General features: G+C 34.5%; 1 protein-coding gene across 1 annotated transcript in view; it reads left to right on the plus strand.

The window, feature by feature from the left end:
* Positions 1-1,975: 1,975 nt before the first annotated feature.
* LOC149419276 (uncharacterized) overlaps positions 1,976-25,073 on the plus strand; it is a 55,492-nt gene continuing 32,394 nt past the window's right edge. The window contains exons 1-9 of the mRNA XM_089637963.1: positions 1,976-2,495; positions 4,629-4,792; positions 6,199-6,345; positions 15,379-15,584; positions 15,911-16,142; positions 20,381-20,602; positions 21,278-21,378; positions 21,724-21,892; positions 23,401-23,567. Coding sequence (XP_089494089.1) covers positions 2,278-2,495; positions 4,629-4,792; positions 6,199-6,345; positions 15,379-15,584; positions 15,911-16,142; positions 20,381-20,602; positions 21,278-21,378; positions 21,724-21,892; positions 23,401-23,567 — 1,626 coding nt within the window. The 5' untranslated portion in view covers positions 1,976-2,277. The remainder of the gene's footprint in view (positions 2,496-4,628; positions 4,793-6,198; positions 6,346-15,378; positions 15,585-15,910; positions 16,143-20,380; positions 20,603-21,277; positions 21,379-21,723; positions 21,893-23,400; positions 23,568-25,073) is intronic.

Genomic DNA, 25,073 nt, shown 5'->3' on the forward strand with positions numbered 1-25,073 from the left:
AGACCCGAAATGTCTAAATCCATTTAGTGAGACTCTCGGTTAAAATTAACAAATTTATGTAATTTTTTACTACATTATTACAAATCATGTAGATATCTTCTTATATGACAGAATCGTATGCCTGACAAAGTCGCAGCACGAGAGCATTTTATCACAAAAATCACAAAAAGAAGAAAAAAAATTAGTTAAAGCGGGGATCGAACCTCGGTTCTTCACGACGACAGTCGGGCGCTCTGCCTCTAGACCGCGAAGCTGAGTTTGGAGAGTGACCTAAACTTGGTATATAATATTAGCTAGGCTCCTATAGCGAAATGATCATGGTTTTTCGTGACGGTCATGAGTCGGTTTTACTCCGGTCCTCGAAAATGCATGACGCGCGTAAAGAAGTTTCACTTCAAAAATGACAAATAAAAAAAAATCAGCGCATAGTTTTATTGAGGTGCCTTTGTTTATTCAACTGCAACTGCGCACGATTTGTAAAGGTTATCATAGCGAGATTCAAATCAACTGAATGAGAAATACTGTCTCCCTGGCTTTAAATCCTTGCTAAAGATATACAAATAATATTTCGGGATAAATTTAGACAGATGTCGCTAGATACATGATTAGAGATTTTTTTTACATGTAGAATTTGGCCCTGTAACTTGCATGTACACAATATAACAAGGACTCAAACCTATAAATAACTATAGTTGGCTCCCACGTGAGAGGCAAGCTCGATGACATGACTTAGGGGGTTAAGATTAGGGTATAAAATATGACAGAAGTTTTTCACAACTAACTCCAGATGTTTCTAATTTCCAGAGCAGGTTTTACAACTCCACAAATTATATAATCTTTTTTTTTGTTGTTTGTTTTTGGGGTGTTATGCCGTGTTGCGCTAACTCCTTCTTTAGCCGACGTTTCGGACAGCGTTGCAGTGTCCATCATCAGGGCAGATCCGGTAGATCCGAAGATCCGAAGATCTACCGGATCTGCCCTGATGATGGACACTGCAACGCTGTCCGAAACGTCGGCTAAAGAAGGAGTTAGCGCAACACGGCATAACACCCCAAAAACAAACAACAAAAATGTTTTTGGCCGTGAGAATCTAAAAACTTACCTATATAATCTTTGTTATTACTAAAATTTGTAGTGAGAAATCAGCTTTTACATCCCAGGCAATTTATAAGCAATTATTACTGGATGACCTTTCACATAGACAACATAATCAGACAACTTTCATTTAACACCTTAACCTCTGGGGTATTCTGAGATTTTTTTCTCAAGTTACTTTATTAGATGATCTGTCAGATTCATGATTTATTAAAAAAAAATTCCTGGTTGACATTAATTTTCCAATAGATTCGCTGTTTTTTAACTCATCCCAAAATTAAATGTTTTTGAAAACAAAGGAAAGACTCTCTCAGATTTTAATATTACAAACCTATTATGCAATTAAAAATATTAAAAATTTTATTTAAAAAAACAGGAATTTTTTATGATTGTTTTTGCTTAAAAAACAAAAATAAGTCAAAATACAACTTTACACTAAGCTAAAAACCATATTTAATTACACAAATGTATTATAGAAGTTTTGAAAAAAATAACTAATAAAAATATCCACAAGCTTTGACAAATCATTGACAATTCGCAAACATATAAAAAATGGCAGTCAATGGCTTTTTGGAATATATTACAATTATTGTCTATATTAAACATAAATACAAATACAAAGCGTGGTGTTTCTTTTAAGTGAACTTTCTAGCACTGCTTAAATTGTATGCTCATAGATACAAAAGGAGATAGAATGACTTTTACGACTCCATTTCAGTTTGTTCCATAAAGTACACAAAAATACCCTACTGCTATCGATGTACCATGTACTAAAAGGCACAAAAATATTCAAGGGGTTAAATAATGAACACAAAATGTTATTTAACTCTTTAAACACATGATGTTTTGATGCTAGCTGCCTCTGTTTGCAGCACTTTTTCATTTATGTATTCGCAAGACAACTCTTGCTACGTCTGGGTATGGGGCACAGCTGCTAGCAAACCAACTGGTGTTATTTTCAATTTTAATCATGTTAATTTCAAATGAGAACTAGCTAGGTGTCCGTACACTCGCTGAGCTTGTAATTTATTTATAAATTATTTTGCTCGTTAGGTAAATCACTTGTTACGGGAAGTGCTCATTAAGCGAGGTTCCACGGTATTTGTTTAGTACATTAAATTTATAGGAAAATGTTACATCATCCGTTATTTTGTTTTGAAACTAACTTATTTCTTTGCAGAAATGATGCTCACTATTTGGGACTGTGTAATTGGAATATTTGTGGGGTTGAGCCTGATACTGTGGTACGCCAACCACCTGAATGGATACTTCCAAAACCGAGGAGTCGTCTGCACCAAGAACCCGCTGCCGCTCTTTGGACATATGATCCGCATATTCTTCGGGAAAGAGCATATCCTGCAAACTGTCTACAGGGCGTATCATTCACATCCAGATGACAAGTAAGTAGAAATATTTACTTCAGATACTATGGAGAGGTTGTAATTCTGGCTGTTTGATACTGATATTTCAATGAAAGATGTTCTGAGAGACTACAATAACGAATTTGAGTAAAAAATATGTTGGCTTTTGAAAAATATGTTCACGTAAACCTTTCGTTTTTTTACTCTCGTTCTTGAAAAATGATTTAAAATCTGTACTCTACAAACGCTCCATGATTGGTCTAATGAAATCTGACGTCCAATGTACTCCGTGTAAAGTTTGAAGAATGCAATATCTTAAAATTTCTGTGCATCTCTTTCTGTACATGGCGTACTTAGCGAACAAGAGGGAGAGGTCGACATACAGTTTTGCGTAGTGTAGTTTTGTATGCTGATCTGAAGTTCTGAGATGATTTGTGGTTGCCTTTCATGATTGTTCAATTGAAATCTTACCTCCAATATAATCCGTGTAAAGTTTGAAGAATGTAATATCTAAACATTTCTGTGCATCTCTTTCTGTTACATGGCGTACTTTGCAAACAAGAGAGAGAGGTCGACATAAAGTTTTGTGTTGTGTAGTTTTGTATGCTGATCTGTGGTTCTGAGATGATTTGTGGTTGCCTTTTTAGTTTTATCAACGGTTTTAAATTAATTTAGGTGACTGTGATCTTCATAAGTGTCCATTATTATACAAAACTATTACAAAACATAATGACATTTTATATAATAATATGTCCGAAAACAGATCTCTTATCGCATCTCCCATTTTTTGCATAAAAACTTCTTACTGCTTGGTAGCACATATCATATCACCTACTCCTAAAATTAATGTGTTTGTAAAAATGAATAAGTAGGAACTCATTTCAAATTAACTTTAAAGCAATGGTTTAACCCTGCTGACGAGTACACATCGAACTGCCGCAATGTGATAAGACTGTCAGCTACATAAATATATGGATAATACCAAAACAAAAAAATTCCCTTAATTTATTGAAGACAGAACATAGAAACAGATACAGGAATTCCTTATTGAAAAATAAATTTAAAATCTCTATACAATATGCCCTTCCCATGATAGACGTGCAGAGCATAGATGACGTCACGCACCCTCCAGCCTCTTACCACTCGGATTGTGGTCGTTTAGACGAGTTTAAAAAAATTCTGGTTGCGCCAATACACAATAGACATTAATTTACACATGCATCTCATACACACATACTTGCGATCACTGTACTGAGTAGTATTGTTGACCTTTGGTCCTACCTTCCTATCCATTCCTGCACATTTACATCCACTTTGCATTCAATGTGTTACAATAACTAAAAGTATGTTTCAATATCCCCCATAACTCAATATAAAAACCGTATCCGCGCGAAATCCTACCTCGCTTTATTATGTTTTCATCCGTGCCGATATTGTGCATCAGGTACGTGTTCAGTGCCACCGCCGTGATCTGTGAGAAGAACGAACAGGAAAAACGAGTGCCCCTTTTCCTAATGGTGAGTCCTTCCTTCCATGCAACATATTGTCTCACATGCAGTGGTAATTACACTAAATTCGAGGTCCTTCGAGAAACATTTTTACAGTCATAAAACAACTTCATAACACCTTACACACCAAATTCTAAGTTGGAGAATTAATTTAACCTAGAAAACAAACTTAAAAAAAATAATGGACTGAAATTCTTGAGACCGAGAGACCGGTGTTGTTAGGAGACATGAAAAATGTGTTGATGTGACATCTGATGTATGAGAATGGGTCATTTCTTTGTCATATTCTTATGTTCATCAGCTGATCCGTATTTGTGTTGTTGTCAATTGCTGGACCTTAAAAAAATTATTCAAAACTATTGTCAAAAGTGTTGATAAATAAATGTTTCAGCTGTGTTTTCTAAAAAATAAAAGCAAACTGAAAGACGGGTTGTTTGAGAGAATTTGAACAATTCTTCAAATTTCAAAGTTAATTTTCTAGTTCTGTAAAAGTTTTTTTATAGTTCTGGCCAATAATGATATAATAACAGAACTTGAATAAGACATTCACAGAACCCGAAAATGTATTGTTCAAATTCTATGAAACAACCCACTGGTCAAAATTAATTTTTATTATGCTGCATGCCATGAACACCATAAATTACTTTATTATTAACTGTTGCAGGTTCTTTGGATTTTATGCATTCAATAATCCCACATTGGTGATCAAAGATTTAGACCTCATCAAAAAAATTACCGTAAAAGATTTTGACAGTTTTTTGGATCATAGAGTCTTCATGGATGAAGACGCAGACCCGCTTTTTGGAAAAAACTTATTCTTCTTAAAAGGTTTGTTAACTGAATACATAATTTCAAAACTATAATATTATTGAAGAGTAACTTTAGGAGACAACTTTTGAAGAGTAACCTATGCTTCACTAAATAGATAAACAAGGAACAACGTAAACTGCACAAAAAGTCTGCAAAAAAACAAGTTCCGGTACTTTTAAGTACTAAGAACACTAATCTTAAATGGATTTGTAGTTATCTTGGTGTACTAATGATTGACTGACTGCTCGCTGCGTCGGGCCTATTTATATAGTCCAGCCGACGGCGGTAGTAACTTCGCGAGACAGCTGGTAAACTGGAGGCAACTTGCTCAGTCTGGATACTTCTGGTAGGTTCGATCGCGCTGGAATTATGCCTAGGTGATTGTCTAGACCTTTCGAATGCGCGAAATGTACCTGGTCAAACTCACAACGTGTTGATGTAGGTAGTTCTCTCAGCGGCAAGTACTCGTAGGCCGTGGGTAGTAACGTAGGAATGTTTCGCATTGCATCTGGAGTGTTCTAGATATACCTCGTAGCATCGCTAAAGATTAAATAAGAACTCAGATAAATAAAAAATATGTTTTAAATTATTTAATATTATAAATGAAATTAATACCAGATCATTAATTGACTGGTAAGAACATAATGGCAAATATTTTATGATGAATGCATATTGCACAATGAATACACTATCAAAAATACTAGTTTCAGTAATTGTGGTTAAATTAACTCAAATTTGCTTTGAATTAAAGTATCATTTTCAAAATTGGATCTGATGGTGTGAAGAATTCAGACAAGCGATAAAGTACCTACCTATCACCAAAAATCCTGATTTTGGTTACATGTCTGTCCTATGTAACCCTGGAACTCGGATTTGCTTTGAATTTAAGTTTAATTTTCAAAATTGGATCTGATGGTGTGAAGAATTCAGACAAGCGATAAAGTACCTACCTATCACCAAAAATCCTGATTTTGGTTACATGTCTGTCCTATGTAACCCTGGAACTCGGATTTGCTTTGAATTTAAGTTTAATTTTTAAAATTGGAACTGACTATGTGAAGAATTCAGAAATTTTTAACAGAAAATTATTTTTATTGTTATTTTAAAAATCTGAACTGATTTGTCCAGAATTTATAATATCCTGTGATTTTTCACAGGTCTGACCTGTGTTAAACATTTGATGATGTATGCACAATGTAATCACTTAGGTACATATCATATCTCAAGATGTGCACAATCTAATTTGAACTAAGCGCTGATTAGATCAGGGGTGCATAGACTTTTTAAGATGAAGGCCACATAAGATGTACTGTTTTTGTAGATAAATATCGATTAATATTTTTGATAGATAAGGCAATCAGAAATAAACAGGCAGTAATTCTGTTGATATCATAATAACCCTAATAATAAATATTTATTTCCAGGACAAAAATGGAGAGATATGCGAGTAGCAATGAGTCCGGCCTACACCGGCTCCAAGATGAAGAATATGCTTCCATTTGTACTCGAGTGTGCCGAACAAATGATTGTGTATTTCAAAAGAGAAGCACTACAAGAAAAACAAATAAACGGTAAAACCCAAACTGCAAATCAAAATCTACATTCTGTCAAGTTACTAATATTACTATAAGATCTGCAGTTAACTGAATAAATATTTTTTTATATGAGGTATCTCTATCTTCTGACACTTGGGCCTAGTTGCTTTGCAAAAATTCACTGTAACAAAGTCATCAAATCGTTGCTCTAGTTCGTTTTTGTCCAACAGACCATTTTTGGCGAAATTGAGTTAAGTATACAGTTGTTCTCCGAAAGCATTTATTTATACGATACAATTGAAAAAAAAAAATTTAAAATATTTTTAGTGTGTTTTCAAGACCAGTTTGTATCAATTCCACCAAAATTAAATCAATATTCCGAGGTTGTTTATCCAACTCTGTGTCCTACATTCAAATTAAAAAAGTGTTTTCTGCGTAATTTTAAACATTTGGAACGAATTTTACTTAAAAATAATAATTTCATTACTTTAAATCATTTTAGTAAACTTAGAATAAGCCAGGGCTTCCCAAACTTTTTTCAACTGTGACGCTGCTCATTTGTACCAAGCGTAGTATTTTGAAGCCCCCCCCCCCCTGAACGGGTCATGTAGTATGGGTACATTACCTAATAACAAATTGTCAGAAAAACTCCAAATAGTATCTAATTTTTTTATTAGAAAATAAAGAACACAACATAAACACAAAAATGGAAGCAAACAAAAAAGATAAAAAAGCAATTTTTTTCTTTGGTATTAATGAGAAGGATGTGCTTTGCTTTTCTGAGCATAGTTTCTCAAAACGAGGTTGAAGTTTCGAAATCGCCACTCTCGTCTCTGCCTCTAAATTTATTTTTGATCTGTACTTATTCTTAATTACTGCAACTGCACAGAAACCTGTCTCACACAAGTATGATGTCGCAAACGGTAATAAAACCCTTAACGCTGCAGTGCTGATGGAACGATATTCTCGCTATAAAGATTGCCTCACGACGCCCCTGGGATGATCCCGCGGCGCCTTGGGGCGTCGCGACTCACAGTTAGGGAAGCCCTGGAATAAGCTATGTTTATGCGTTTTTCGTAAAAAAAAAACTTTAACGCCTTATTTCTCCCGATTTACGTTTTGGTCTGTTGGACAAAAACAAACTAGAGCGACGAAATGGTCATTCAGTGCCATTTTCTTTATTTGACATTAAACCCCGTCCACATTAAATGCCGATTTTAGGTGTGTTTCAGCTTTCTATCAAATTTTAATAAGTTGAATAGCTTAACAACGTGATAGTTGTCCTTTTGTGCTGATCACAATTTGTTCAAAAGCTGAAACGGACTTAGAAACGGCATAATTTAACGGGGACCTTTCAACTGTCAAAAGTAAAATGGCGATGAATAGTAATTTTACCGTAATGTTACTGCATTTGTATTTCAATGAACAACCCGTCCATAGAAATAATATATATGAATGGGGTCAAATTATCAACTTTTTAATGCTATCGATGTTGTGATATGATTGAATCAACCAACTATGTATAAGTATTATGAATCCAGATAAAATTTAATAATATTTCAAATGTTTAGTTTTGTAGTGCGATAATGATAACCCACTCTCCTTTGAAGATATTTATCTAATGGAGCACCACGAAATTTACAAAAAAATTGCCTTGAGCTCTGGAGATTTCCATATGTTTGGTTTTGGATTCGCCTGCGCTCATTCAAAAATTAATTCCTCCGAATATTATTACGGACACAGATAAACTGCTTACTGTCGTTTAAAGTCAATGAATTGTATCTGTTTCTATCTTATGGATCACTCTAACTGAATTAATATTAATAATAAAACATAGGCTACTCTGAAAACAGCAATTCTCTGACAGGTGCAACTAAACTACACTTTCATACCTTATTTTTAATTCCAGGACTTTAAAATCAAATAAGTAGAGAATTCAACAATGAACACTTTGATATACATGGTGTCCGGAAACTCGTAGTACAAGCGGGAAACTGGTGAATCTACATCACATTTGGAGTCGATTTTGTAGTATAATTTTTTTTTGATTTGAGCTTTCGTTTTCGAGTAAATCGAGTCAGAAGTTGATTTTTTTTTTGATCAAATTCTTATAAATTATTACTGAAGATCAAAGTACCCAACTAATTAAAACTATTTAAAAAATTAAAAGTAAAACAAATAATGACGAAAAAATTTGAACCCTGAAATAGCCGAAAAATATATTTTTTTGGTTTTTTTTTTTTTATAAAAATGCTCAAATCAAAAAACTTTATGTTTATTTGGGTTCCCCATGTGGTATACATTCTCCAGTTTCCGGCTTGTACTACGAGTTTCCGGACCCCATGTATAATACATTACAGAATTTACCTAAAATAAACATCACACCGCCATGAAAAAAAATAACCATTGGCATTGCAACCGTTATAAAATCTATAGTTTTCTTCATTGGAAACGTTAATATATTTAATTTACGCACTAATGTGCCATCTATTAATTAACGGTGACAACATTATGTCAGCTTGGAGCTGACCAATATATCGAGCCCACATTGTGGGCGCCTGGAGTTCAAGCGTTAAAGCTATCTACCCACTTTTAGGACGCCTAGCGCTCCAGTGGTTATAATGTTATGCAAATTCTAGAGGTAAAATGAATGACATTACAATCTTACAGACACGTCATTGTCTCACAACAACTTTAATACAAAATGAGGCAAGTAACAAACACGTGTATGTATACAAAGATAGACATTTAAAGAATTTTTATTTATTTTTTTTTTTTTATTTGTATAAAGATTACATACAATATTATTTATACCCGCTAAGCTACTGCAAGTAGCTTGTCAGCAGGAGATTAGTTGCACCTATAATAATAGTATAGTACATAAAATTAAAATAATCATCAACGCTTTAGCGTAGTAATACATACATTTCTACAAAAAAACCAAAAAAAATATAAATAAAAAATTGTGTTATACCTTAAATTTGAAAATACAGAAACAGTGTTGTGGGGAAAAAAAACAGTCTTAATACATGAGGTTACTCCTTAGTAGCCATGATTTTAATATTAAAGAGAATTTATTAATGGAGCAATTTTCTTTTAATTCATATGGCAATTTGTTAAAAATTAAAGGTATTGTGTATTCAAGAGTTCTTTGACCATATTTGTTTTGAAACATAGGTACTTTCATTCCTTTATTTTGTATGAAACGTGTATTGTGTACATGATCCACCATTGTTTTATACGGACTGTCAGATATATGCTGTAATACAATTTTTTGCCACATAAGGGCACGAATCGGTAATACATTTATTGATTTATACATAATACTAATGTCTCTCCTCTGGTTATAAACGGTTTTGCTTACTAACAACTTTACAATGGCATTTTGAATCATTTGTACATGTTTTATGTTGGTTTTGCACGATTGACCCCATGAAGTTATCCCATATCTTACGGTAGATTCTGCAAGAGACAGATAAATCAATTTCATAGTTTTTAAAGGCACAGAATATTTTATTTTATACAGTCTTCCTACAATAGACCGAAGGCGCTTACACAGTTTTGAAATGTGTACATCCCACTTCATGTTACAATCTACTGTAACTCCTAGATAGACATATTGGTTAACCAGTTCGATATTTGTACACGCACAGGGCTGTGTGATATTGTTGTGAATGCAGTCAAAAGAGTGAGATATGATTAGAGGTGCCTCGCTATACTTGGCATGTGGTGATCTTATATGCATCAGTTTTGTTTTTTTAGAATTAATTAGTAAACCATAATCATGTGACCACCTTAATAAAGAAATAAAGTCTTGCTGCAACAATTTCATTGCAATAGATAAATTTTCATGGGATATGACAAGTGCAGTATCATCAGCGTATACATAATATTTAACAAACGAAAAAATTTTTGTCATAAGAGATACAAAGATAATATAAAATGTTGGTCCCAAAATTGACCCCTGTGGAACTCCAGTTTTGCCATTTTTTATTTCACTAAATTTATCTGATATTTTTACCTTGATTTGGCGGTTGGTTAAAAAGTTTTTGAATAGTTTGAGTGTATTTCCTCTTACCCCTATTGCCTCCAAAATATTTAACAATTTCGTCGTATCTATAGTATCAAATGCCTTAGAATTGTCTATGAACAGTACCAAAACATGTCTTTTGTTATTCAATTCATTATTTATAAAATTAGAAAAATCCTGTAGTAACATTTCGGTACTTTTTTTTTTTTGGAAACCATATTGATTGGGATCTATTATAGAAAAGAAGTCCAAGTATTTAGTTAGTTTTAAAGATAAGTATTTTTCGAGAATCTTTTCTATAGCTGGTAGTATACTAATCGGTCTATAGTTTCCTATATCGGTATGTTTTCCACTTTTGTAAATAGGTCTGACAATACTACACTTCAGCTCATCCGGTATTACAGCCTGAGTTAAAATTATGTTAATTAGATGTGTTAATATAGGGCCTAGGATATCTATGTGTCTTTTTATGTCAAACATTCGTATGTTGTCTATGCCAGGAGACTTTGAATTTTTGAGGAGCTTCACTATGCTCACTATGTCTGCGAGTGACGCTCGTGGTATATATAAGCTATGTTGCAATTCTGGCGGGACGATATTTGATGCCCTAAAATCACATTTGTGTACCATTGAAGAAATGCTGTCTGAAAAATAGTTTACAAATTGGTTTGTCACAATTTCCACGGATTGATCTTTTAGCATATATCTAGATATAACATCATCACAGTTACTCTTTGTGTTACGTCCTAGAATTTTATTTATTTCATCCCAGGTTTTTTTGCTGTCTGTAAAATGATGCTTAAATCTATCATTATAAAATGCCGTTTTATTTTTGATTATTAATTTGGTGACATAATTACGAAATGATTTATATTGTTTTTCATAAATTGTATTTGTTGGTGAATTTTTCCATCGTTTAAATAAAAAATCTTTTTTTTTAATATGTGATAAAATATCTTCGGTCATCCATTCTTTTATTATCCAAGGTCGAGCTTTAGGTTTGACATCTATAATTAATCTACTATTTTCATACAATTCGTTAAAATTGGATTTTATTTGATTATATAAATTAGTGCAATCGTTTGTCTGTAGTAAAGCACTCCAGTTATAATTTCTAATAGAGCAATCTATACGTTTTTGGGATAAAATTGAGACCTGCCGTACTTCATTTACAATACGTTTATTCATTTTATAATATGGAATGCTCACACCTGTTGTAAAGTGATCAGCAATAATGAAGTCACATACACAAGCACGTAGCATGTCCGTGTCTTTGTGCTTATTAATATACCTAACAAATATATGATCCAGGCACGTACGTGTCACTTTACCTTTAGCTATGGCTTCCCTCGTAACGTCACTGATACATTTAGTAAAATAATTATTTGAAAGAGTGTTTTCATAGTTGATCGTTATAGCGTCAATATAATTTAGCAAATCAATATTTATATCACCAAATATTAACATATTTTCATTACGGTTCGAATGTTTGGTTAGTAATGAAGAAAGCTCATTTATAAAAGATTGTTTACTAAGATTTGGTGGTCTATAAATAGCAAGAACATTAAGTGTTGTATTATTAGGTAATGTTATTAGGCATGAGATATTTTCGAAAAACATTGTTTCATATGTATTTTGTGTAAAAATTAAAGTATCCCGGATATATAAGCTTATACCCCCTCCCGATTTGGATGTGCGACAGTAACTGATGCTATTATAACCTGGAATTTCGAAAAGACAAGTTTGTTCACTTTTTATAGATGTTTCACATAACATTAATAAATCTATATTTTTCCAACAATTTTGGAGGTTAGCATGTAAAACATCCCAATATTTAGAGATTGATCGTATATTAACTTGCACACATATAAAACTTCCCACTTCACTGTTTTTTTCTACCATTTCTTCCGTCCATTGGTCTAACCTATTAGTTCTCTTAAAGTCAACATCATAGTCTTCATCTATGTAGTTAGACGCCATAGCTGATCGTGGAGAAATCCCTCGAAAGCGCTGCTAGGTATGCTGGGCAGTTCTCCCTGTCTCCGGTAGGATGAGTGGCGGGCTTTCCAAATCTGATGCAGGTGGCGCAAACTGCCTTCGCAGCAGTATTTGGGCAACTTTCGCGGGAGTGACCACATCTTGTTTGATCTTTACAGAACTTGAAAGAGTGACCGATCATTTGGCACTTGGAACATACTGTGAGGCCAATAAAATCACGTACGCGGCACACTGTCCAGTCCACAAAGACCTTTTCCTGTTCCACTAGGATGTGTCGCAGGTTAGCAGGCACCTCGTAGACCCGGTGGCAAGTTGATCCTGTGCGAGCACCAGCTAAGTGACTGAGCCTGCAGCTCGCTATGGTGCTCCCAACGTCAGTTATCCCAGAGATGCCGGTAAGAGCGCTCTGCAGGAAATCATCATCAGTCAGCTCACGGGGAACATTAAAAAATATGACTCTCGGTAGTCTTTTGGTCGGCAGTCGGGCACTCAGGGTTGAAGAATTGACAAGAGCTGGGGCATTTAAAATTTTTTTACAGTCTTCTTTTGTCGCCGTCTGGAGTAACACACCATTATTTTTTATTTTCCGGATCCCCGTCACGCGTACACCTAAATCTGATGGTCGGAAAGTGTCCTTCATAAGCTGCTTTGTTTGTTCACTATCTTTGGCCTTTAATTTGGGAAAAATGCACACCGAAGGCTTTGGGCTTCCCACTTGAATCCTCGTGCGTGTGATTGGGGGATTGGATGCTTTTTCAGGACGATTCCGAACAGCGTCCGCAAAACTATTTCGGGCAATGTCTGCAAATGAAAGGCTGGCTTCCGTTGCCATCAGTGGCGGCTCGTGACTTTTGGGTTACTAGAGTGCTAATATTACAAAAAATGGCTTAATTGATGTTGTTGTAGCTGAAAACGAATTTTTATTTTTTTTTCAAAAATTGATTTTTTGTATGAAAATTTTCAGGAATTCCGTGCGGCGCACGGGTATACTGAAATTTCCTGAAAATCTTCATACAAAAAATCGATTTTCGAAAAAAAAATAAAAAATCTTTTTCAGCTATAACAACATCATAAATGCCTTTTTTTATAATATTAGCACTCTAGTACACCCAAAAGTCACGAGCCGCCACTGGTTGCCATAGCGACTCTATGCATGACAGGACCAAGGTCAGACTCCAGCTGAAGGATTTTTTCTTGTAGGTGCTTATTTTCTACTCGTTCGCTCCTTGTTTCTTCTCTCGCGATGTGAAGCTGTGCAGTAACTGTTGCCATATCAGCGCGCATAGCCTCGCGCTCCAGAAGCAATTGGGATACGGCTCGGAGAACTTCGGATACGCTTCTTGAAACTCGAAGTTGCTGGTCCTTTGATACCTTTGAGCTTTTTTCTGCCAGGACGTCTTGTAGTGCCATCAGATGAGATTGGGCGTCATTTAGGACTTCTACTCCAGAGGCACTGGGAGACACGTCAGGCTCATCTGAGCATCGGGATCCCTCATCATCCGAGTCAGAATCTTCATAATGAGGGTCAACTGTGATGATCTCTGGATCTGTTTTTTTGGCATTAGGGGAAAGCGTAATGTCCAGTACTCTTTTTTTCTTACGATGACCGTATTCATCGCGAGAAGGTTTTGTCGCATCAGAGGACATTATAGAAATTATAAATTTATTTTGGGGAAACAAATGCTACAATAATCCGTATTCGCTTTTGTTGTGATATAAATGTCTTGTGATTGGTTAACTGAAATAACACTAGCCAATGGATGATTTTGGTCTTAAATGATGGGCATCTATGAATTCTTGCAATTTGTGAAAGAATTACCCGTCTATTATGAATATCTATGGAGATATATTAAAGACAAGATCAGTCTGCACAATGTGTGTATGAATGAAATAGATATAGGACCGCGTAGCTTTTACGTACTTAAAAGTTACTACATTCCACATCACGGGTGTGATTAAGTTGACACTACACTTTTATTTATTTATTTATTGTTTCTTCACACGGTACATATCATTGTTAATAATTTTATAAATAATGAATATAACACAAAGTTTTACATCCACTCGAGCGATTTTTGACACATTATGGCGCTTACTCACTTAACCTTTTAAATGCCAGTAGGTAGAAGTGTAGCTGTGCACAGCAGGCCGTGAATTTTTAATCAAAATAAATCTTTTTTAAATCTTATTTTTAAAAATTAAAAACATTACACCTTGAAAGGATATTTAAATGACTTACCAAATTTATTCAATATTCGACGTTTTTGCTTCCCTTCACTTAGATAAACATATTTTTAAAAAAAACGGGACATATGTATGATACAGAGGCTCAAAAAAAGAGCGAGTTAACTCGCTCTTTTTCTATGGCTGGCCTGCTGGGCACGGACAAGAATGCGAGTTAACTCGCTCTTGGCACAGAAGCGGTTAAATGAGACGACCAATTGATAGTAGGTTATCCTTCTTATACCTATGTGCTACTACGTTCGCTATATCACTTTCTCTAATGGCGCTTAAAATCTTCAGGAAACAATCAAAAATAATTAATGATATTTTGTTAACGTTAACATTTCATTTGTAAATACAAAGTTTGACATGTAATGGAAACACTTTCTCATCACACATGAGGGAATTTTGGCATTTATTTATGCAAATAGAGTAGTTGACGCATGCAACAAACATCCATAACATGCCATCAAAGCTACATACTAACATAAACCAATTTAAAACTCAATTGGATTTTTGTTTGGAGAGAAGAAAGGATTTACCTACTTATTTTGAATTTAAAACAACTCAATTACTGTTATTTTGAAATCAGATATGAGCGCATCAGAATACTGCCTGTTCATTAAATAATAATAATAATAGTAATTTGGTTAGATGACACACGACCTTGCGCGATGCGTGACCGTTTAGTACTGAATCAAAAGGACGGCAATTACCGTATCTTTTGCTTGCCACTTTCAGATCTGCACAACGTGTCTATAAGTTTGTAATGTTATTGGGTAAGAGACATTTTGGTCATATTGTAAGATGAATTTCAGGTAATGACTATCTCCAAGTGGAAATGAAGGATGTGTTCACCAGATTTACAAATGATGTGATTGCGTCTACAGCTTTCGGAGTCCAAGTCAATTCTCTGGAAGAAAAGACAAATGAATTCTATTTGATGGGCAAAAAAGCCACAGATTTCAGTGGAATTCAGTTCCTAAAGTTTTTTGGCTATTCGGCTTTTCCCAAAATGATGAAGGTTTGTATGTATGTTAAAACCCTGTATAGATTATAATGTAACTCTGTAATTCCCCAACAAAGAGATTGTTTAAATAATTAGTGCAGCTATTATGTCAACAAAATTATAATTCAACACATTTATGGCATATTGTGAAAATTTTATTATCAATGTACACAGTCTTAAGGAAAATATTTGATGTCATAATCACACAAGTGAAATTCCCATTATTTTGTGTAGACCAATATTATTTTTTCATGTTACAGGGTGAAAGAATAACCTCAAAACAGTTTTATTACTTACATAAATTGTAAAAATAGCTGACCAATTCAACATCTTTTCTTTAGTTTCTAGGCATTTCCCTATTTCCCGAGAATGTGAAAAATTTCTTTCGCAATGTTGTTAGAGATGCCATGGATGCTCGGGAGCAGCAGAGCTGCATCAGGCCCGACATGATCCACCTGCTGATGTTGGCAAAGAAGGGATCCCTCACTTACGATACTGATACTAACTATGTGGACGAATCAGATTTCGCCGCATATAAGGAGACCACTAAGAAAGAAGAGAGTGTCAAAAGGGGTAGGTTATTTTACTAGTTATTGATATGGATTAAGCCACCATTAGGTTATTTTACTAGTTATTGATATGGATTAAGCCACCATTAGGTTATTTTACTAATTATTGATATAGATTAAGCCACCATTAGGTTATTTTACTAGTTATTGATATTGATTAAGCGGCCATTAGGTTATTTTACAAAATAATTTATATGGATTAAGCCACCATTAGGGTATTTTACTAGTTATGATATGGATTAAGCCACCGTTAGGTTATTTTACTAGTTATTGATATAGATTAAGCCACCGTTAGGTTATTTTACTAGTTATTGATATAGATTGATATAGATTGATATAGATTGTCAACAAATTGCCTTCTTACGGACTTCCCGCATCCCTGTGCACGTGGATTGCTGACTTTTTAAGGGATAGGTCGATTCAGGCGGTTGCTGACGGTTTCACCTCTTCCTCGCACTCCATAAATGCTGGCGTCCCACAGGGATCGGTTCTGTCTCCGACTTGGTTTTTGTTGCACATCAATGACCTTTTGACATGTGCACCGATTCATTGTTACGCGGATGACAGTACAGTTCATGATAGCTTTTTGTTTGACAAGCCCCCAAAGGGCACACAAACGGCTCGGAGGGCTTTGAAGCAGAGAATGGACGGTTATCTCGAGAGTATTTCCTCCTGGGGTAAAAATAATCTCGTCGAATTTAATGTTTCAAAGACCCAATCCTGTCTGATTACGTCTAAAAGGGATCCAAATGATAATCTAGTCTCCTTCAACGGAAGCAATCTTTCGAACAGGCCTTCCATTGATATGCTTGGTATAACTATAAGTGACCAACTCAGGTACGGGGGCTCTATCGAAGCCTGAGTAAAGTTGGCCTCTCAGAAGCTGGGCGTACTGTACAGGGCCCGCAGATACTTTAACAATACACAACTGCTGACCCTGTACAAATCGCAAGTGCGCCCTACTGTCGAATTTGGCAGCCATCTCTGGTCCGGAGCCCCTAAATACCTGAAAAAAACCCTTGACTCTGTGCAAAACCGGGCGGTCCGTTTGATAGATTCCCCAATCTTAACAAACGGACTGCAATCTTTAGAGCACAGGCGTCAGGCAGGTATGCTGTCCTTGTTCTATCGGTATTACAATGGAAGATGCTCTGAGGAACTAGCGTCATTGATCCCTTCGGCACCGGTGCGTAGTCGGAATACACGCCAAACGCGCGACCAACATTTGTACACAGTTGACATTTGTCACATGAGAACGGGTCGCTTCTACGATTCGTTCTTAAGTTCAACAGCTCGGCTGTGGAACGAACTGCCGGCCTCTGTGTTTCCTCCCTCCTACAACATGGGACTCTTCAAGACCCATGTTCACTCCTTCCTCTCCACTAAAAGACCCTCCACACAGCATCCCCAAAGATGACATAGGCCCTGAGGGAAATTATTTTCTTCAGGGCCTCCTGTGTGGAGTTAATATAAAAATAAAAAAATAAAAAAAAAGATTAAGCCACCATTAGGTTATTTTACTAGTTATTGATATAGATCAGGTGTGGCGAACCTAGGGCACGCGTGCCCGAGATGGCACGTTTGATCATTTGGATGGCACACTAACGATTTAAGTTAATTTTTTTTTTTAATTTTTAAGTTTAAAAAATTTTTTTTTTTGATTTGACCAGTTGTTTCAAAAATATCTGAACAATCGTTCATATTCTTCTTTTCTTTTCAAATGTAACAGTCATTCTGTTGATTTTTTTCAAACCAGAATTGGGATGTTTCAACTCAAATTTATGTTACGTTACATTTGAAAATTCCATTCAATGTTCCCCTCCGAAACTGACAATTTTTCCAGAGAAATCGATAGGAATATTTTTTTTACGCTTGCAACTTGATTGGTTTATTTATGAGATTGAATGATTTGTTGAGTGTTTGGAAGAAGTTAGACTTTTTTAATAAATGAGAATCTCATTGAAAAATATAATGAGTTACTAGGCCTCGAATAGCTTTCAAAATTAATGTTTTTTACTGATGTGTGCTTACATTTAAATGAATTAAATTGCAAGGCGTTAACAAAACAATTATTGTTATGTTTGATTTAATCAAAGCATTTCAAGCTAAATTACAAATTTTTGGTCGTGGCGTTGTATCTAACACCTTCAAATATTTCCCAAACACAAAAAAACTTTTTGCAGAAGAAAAGCCAGATCAAATCAAATTAACACAAGAATTTTCTGTAGTTATTCAATCGATAGTCAACTAGTTTTCTTCAAGATTCAAACAGTTCAGGAGATTTGAAAAGATATCAAAATTTATTTTATATCCGGATACACTATCTGCAGATGACCTCAATTTGGAGATTTTCGAGTGGCTAAATCTAGAATATTTTGAGTTCGCTATGGAAACAAAAAATTGTTGATTTGAGAAATGATTTGGAAATAATTGAAAGCGATCGATTAACGAACATAAATAATAAAAATGCAGAAGAAGAAATAATGAGAACTTGGAAAGCCATTCCAGAAATCTTTAGCGATTTAAAAAAACTAGCGAGAGCAATATTATCAATTTTCTCTTCTACATATTTTTGTGAGTCATTATATTCAGAAATGAATTTCATAAAATGTGATTCAAGAACGAGAATGACTGATGAATCCAGTTGGTCGTGTGTGTTACTAAAAGTGACGAAATATGATCCAGAAATTAAGAATTTGTCATCGAATGTACAACAGCAAAAATCTCATTGATAAATAACTAATATGTACATTTATTGATTATGACTTTATTTTTATGAAACTCTGTTGTAATTTTTAAGCTTATTAATAAAAATATTTATTTTTTTATTTTATCTATTTGGTTAATTTTTTTTACAGCTTGGGCACGCCACACAATCTAGAAATAATATTTGAGGATTTTTGGCACGCGGGCCCAAAAAGGTTCGCCACACCTGATATAGATTAAGCCACCGTTAGGTTATTTTACTAGTTATTGATATAGATTAAGCCACCATTAGGTTATTTTACTAGTTATTAATATAGATCAAGCCACCATTAGGTTATTTTACTAGTTATTGATATGGATTGAGCCGCCATTAGATCTATTTTGTATCATCATGTATCTTCGTTAGTGTAACTTAGTCCGTTGATCAAAACTCACCAGTGGTATAATTGGTTATTTGGCAATGTCTCCTGGTTCCTCAGATATTCACTACTTATACCCATCAAGAGCGGACATTGGGACTATCGATGATTTGGTGTTTTTCATCTTCTTCTCATTTCTTAAAGCTGCTACTCATTAAACTAACTTTGTTAAGACAGTTGGTTGAGAAACAACAATAAGTCTTAATTGAATTCTGGGAAAAATTTTTAAATCATTTTTAACATAAATAAGGAATTCAAATGAAAAAAATCATCCTGTTTTTTTTCTATAATGCATCTATTTTTATTAACTGATTTTTTTTAAATAAATACATTTTTTTTGGTTTAACTGATTATTGAACCTTTCTCCCCAGGGACTGGAGTCAACAATGCTAACACCTAAGCCAAATTCTAATTGGATAGTATCGACATTTATTTCGTATATTAACTGCTGTAAATGTTTATTTACTAAACATATTATAATGTCATCCGATTTCAGAGAAATGCCTATATGTCCGCATGTGTATAAGTGATTGCAACCAAAAATTGATAGAATGCATTGTCATTGACAACGAGTCTCTCTGTCAAGTTTCAGCTCAATCAGATATCGAGAAGTGGGTTAATTTCCGCTTCCAAGATTTGCATCGCGAAAACACAAATTGAATTCAAATAGATGTATTTAAAAAGGGATAACTTATAATAAAATATTGATAAAAACCACTGATTCCAAATAATATGTATGTTTTCCCTTACAATAAAATTATACATATCTTTTTATTTCATAAATTGATGCTACCGTCTGGGTGTGGTACGTTTTATTTATTATATAAAATTGACGACTATTGTAAAGGTGTTCTGAAAACTAGAATAGGAATAGAGGCTGAGTTGACATCGTGTTTGGGTCCCACCCAGGCGTAGTGTGTTCAATTCCTCCGTTGGCTAAGTCCTCCATCACTGCTCAATCAACATCTTCCGCTTATACTGATGGCAGTAGGAGTTTTTCAAATATTGCCAAGTTGTTTTTAGCCCAGGAATATTGATATTTGTTTAAAAAAAACAATAAAAGCAAATTCTAAAAATCTTTGGTATGTAATATTCACTTACAAGCTTATAATTTCAGACTGGACCCATGATGATCTGACCGCCCAGGCCGTCGCCTTCCTGCTGGCGGGTTTCGACACCTCCTCCACACTGCTGTGTTTCACGGCCTACGAGCTGGCCCTCAACCCTGCCCTCCAAATCAGGCTGCAGGCGGAGATCGACGAGGTCATGACGAGGACCCGTGGAAAGCTCACCTACGCTGAATTGCAAAAGATGAAGTACATGGATATGGTGGTATCAGGTATGCTAAAAAGATTAATTATTTACATAATGTTGAATCCTTTTATGCAAATTATGCTATTTAACATGTAGAGAGGAAATACATCACAGTCGAAGATATTCTCAGTATTTTATTATAGATTAGGTAGATAATTATCATAGATATGGGCATGTAGAGCGAATGAACGAAGAAAGGAAAGTAAGGAGAATATGTATATGAGGTGAGTGTGAATAGTATAAGTCGGGGACGCCCAAAGAAGACATGGCACTATCAAGAAAACCAAATAGTTGAGTCAGGCCATGGCAAGAGTCAGAATAACAGAAGGGTGTGTATAAGACGATGTTCGAATGTGAATGAAGCAAGGAGTGTGTGCCAAGACATAGTTGTTTGGCAGTCCGTCCTCTCCTTCTACCACTGCGGGAAATGGCGAGATAGTTAGTTAATTAAATAGATATTTTCCTCAGTCTCCAGCCAATTATACATTTTACAAAATTTAAAAAAAACTGTTGAATATTTTAATGAATTCGTTTGAGACCACAAAATGTACGAAATATTTCTTTAATTTAATCTAATCTAATTAAGGAAAACTCCAATGTAACGGGTTTGTATTGAAACATCTCTGAAACGAGCTGCAGAAAAGCTACCAAATGATGAATGTCAAAGGACAAGTGAATAATTTGGACAATATTATTTCAGAATCCCTAAGAATGTGGCCCCCAGACAGCCAGTTGGAAAGAGTATGCTCCCGTAATTATGTATTGCCACCTCAGAATGACATGACTTCAGTCCAATACCAGGTAACCAACTCTTCCAAATCTATGCTTTTATGTTTATATATATGTACTTATGTAGATCGAAACCTATACAAACAAATCCAAACCCATGTAGACAAATTAATTCAAACCTATATAGACAAATCCAAACCAATGCAGCCAAATCCAAACTTAAGCAGACAGATTTAAGGCTATGCAAACGAATCCAAACATTTGCAAACAGTTCTAAAACTGTGCAGATAAATCTAAACATATTCAAATGGATCCAAAACTGTGCAGACAGATGTTGATTATGTTTGGCTTGATACATCTCATAACTCATAACCATATCAAAATCTGACATTTCATGAAACTTTCACTGCCTTACAGGTACAGAAGAATGACGATCTTTGGATACCAATTTATTCCATCCATCACGATGCCAAATATCATCCAGAACCAGAGAAATTCAACCCGGACAGATTCTCGGAAGAAAACAAACCTTTCATGCAGCCATTCTCCTTCATTCCTTTTGGGGTTGGACCACGAGTTTGTATAGGTAATAAAATCATTGAATATTTTAGAAATGATAATAAAGAAATCTGCAAACAAGTTTCTTACAAAGAGATAAGATGGTCTACCAAATGTTTACCAATTAAAATCATAGATGGCAGACCTGTCTCAATTTTCTTCACTTTGGAGATTTACATAAGTGCTTTGTGTAATTTTACAAAACAACTGGTTTTACTACCCATTTTCAGCTTTTTAAGAAATCTTATTGAACAATTTTTAATTCAGGTAATTACTACAATGAAATCAGATTTTTCGAGCTACACAAAAAACTATATCTTTGTCATTGTGGAAAACATTGTAACTCGAAGAAGCTGATTTCAGAGTTACAAATTATAGAATTGAGTAGAAAATATGAAAAAAAATTGGGACATCTTATTTTTTCACAGATAAATGCATATTCATAGCTCCATAACTCATGAAGGAAATTACATTACGAACTTAAAACAGTTAATAACACTGACTTAGAAACTCCACAACAAAATCTGTACATGAGTCCCCAAAGCTACAGTTCTTTTTGCTACTTCAACTGACAGATTTTCTGATTTATCTATCTTCTATATATAAATATAAATGTTAATATTTGTTAAATTTTTTGACACAATGTTGCATTCGAATGCGCATGTGTTTTTATATACCTATATTTTGTAGACATCACCTGTGACAGGTAGAAACATGCTTTTTAAAAGAAAACAGAGCTATTGTTTCTCTATCTGCATAGACATACTGACCCACAGCAATGCGTGGCGGGGTGCAGCTAGTAATTAACCTTTTGAACGCGTTAATTTGCTCCGTTTTATCTATACCCGTACGCGGTACATATTTTCAAATACCTATGCACGCAATTAAATGTCAAATTATAGCATTCTGGCATGATTTATTGGACTATATAGACAGAACAAATTATTCTCCACAATATGATAACAAATCCTCGTGTGTCAACACTCTTGGATGTTTATAAAAACAAAATCATAAAATTTCATACAAAGACGTACCGTATCTTTTGAATGTGGTCCCGCCATTCGCTCGGCGTGTGTGTAATTAGGCCACTGCGTTGATAGACACAAGTGGAACACCATGAGCACTTATCATTTTTTGTTATGAAAACTTTTTCTAAAACTGGAGACGTAAATTTTATGTCACAAAATAGTAACAAAATTGAACTAACGCCATCCGTTGACAAAATTGTAAACTATGGCACTCGAAGGCGCAAAGAGACTCACTTGATTATCGATGTTTTTAAATGAAACATAATTTTATTTTCGAGAAATTCTTGTAGATGTCAGCATCGTGATAGTTCTACAAATGTTCAAGCGAGCGGGAAATAAATTTATGTCAAAAGACCGCTGGAATATCGGCATTCAAAGTTTCCGTATCAACTGTTGATACGGCCGCGTGTGAGTATGGACTTTTTGCCGTAACAACAGTTGATACGGCCGCGTGCATAGAGTTAATGAAACTTTACTGCTGGAATTATGAATATTTTTTTTCTTTCAGGTGCACGATTTGCAGTGATGGAAGCGAAGGCAATGATATTCCATCTGTTGGCAACATTCGACATCATTAGTACACCAAAGACAACAATACCACTCAAAATAGCTGCCGATACTTTCACACTTCACTCAGCCGACGGGTTTAAACTCGGCATGAGATTGAGGGAACATGCTAGCGCTTAAGTCATTGGTGAAAACAAATAATCTAACTAATATTATAGTCCATATTGGATTAAACTGCCAAATAAATTAGAGAGATAAGTATTTTTAAAAGCATCTATTTTAAACTCACCTTTTTTGTGAATGAATGCAAATCTTGGAAGAGGAAATTAACCCACTTCCTGAAATCCAATCGAGCTGAAACTCGGCAGACTTGTTGTCGATGACAATGCATTCTATCACCTTTTGGTGGCATTCACACAAGCACATGCATTTTTCTAAAATTAGATGAAATGACGGCGCAATTAGGTTGTGCCGTTCGATACGTGGGACCGTGGCGGAAAGTTGAAACTGTTTCACTACATAATAAAAATAGATGTTTGTATTATAGTTTTTTTTTAAAACTTGATTTTTACTGGTTTAAATTAGTCAAATAACAATATTTATACATTTTAAAGGGAAGTGCGAAAATTTGCAATCTATAAAAATTAATTTACATTTTGTGAAGATGATTGTGAACACAGTCATGATGTAATCTAACGATTAATGAAAAATAAAAAAATCTAAAATAATATTGTTTTAATATATTTATCATAATATATTATATGGTACCTCTTAGTAATCCGCAACTCGATTATCGGACTAATCCGCCGGTATTCATTCCCAATAGGAATGTTAGGTGAGCGATATGGTAAAATAGGCCAAGCCCACATACATTATGAAAAAATAAGCACTAGTGTGAGATTAGCTTAAACCAAAAAAAAAAAAAAATTACGAAAGATTGTTATCGGTGTTCGTTTATTTTTAAGAAATATAATTACAATTTTTAGCCTATTTGTGGCAGATTGATGAGAGAGTAATATTTAAGTTTACTGCCAGAATTAGAAAAGTATTTTTCTTATACATTTAACAATTATTTAGGTAGAATAATATTAAACAACATTTATCATTGGTTATTTTTTAAAGCAGATTTAAAAATATTATTAGTTTTATTGACTTAATATTATAATGAGTGTACATTTACTTACCTACATAAAAAAAATTGTTGGGATATTTCATCAATATTTTTGTGCTGTTATAAATGAATAATTGTTACAAACACATAACATTATAAATCTCAACAAGACTGACAGTAAAAAATGTTAAAATAATGCGAAATTTTTTTGTTATTTTTCTCCTCTCATCCCTTCCCTCCTGTACAAACCATCTATTTAAAAATCCTAATGATGTTTAACAGAGAATACAAGAAATTTAGAGTAGGTATGTAGTTACCAATGTACAAACAACAACAGAAATGCTGTATAACGATTACCACTACATAGTACATACACCAGGGTTCAAAAACCTGTTGTCAGGCAATAATAAGTTAATTATAGACTAGACACATTGATATATCTCTCTACTTTCAACATTAAACTCTCACTTCAATAAGACTTCCTTTCAATTACGAGTGTCATAAACCTGAAGTCTTCAGTAAATAGAGCAACATAGCATGAATTTTTTAAAGTTTTAAAGCTA

Source organism: Hesperophylax consimilis, chromosome 12 (assembly GCF_061612785.1).
Source record: "Hesperophylax consimilis isolate HC1 chromosome 12, BYU_Hcon_1.0, whole genome shotgun sequence".
Taxonomy (NCBI): domain Eukaryota; kingdom Metazoa; phylum Arthropoda; class Insecta; order Trichoptera; family Limnephilidae; genus Hesperophylax; species Hesperophylax consimilis.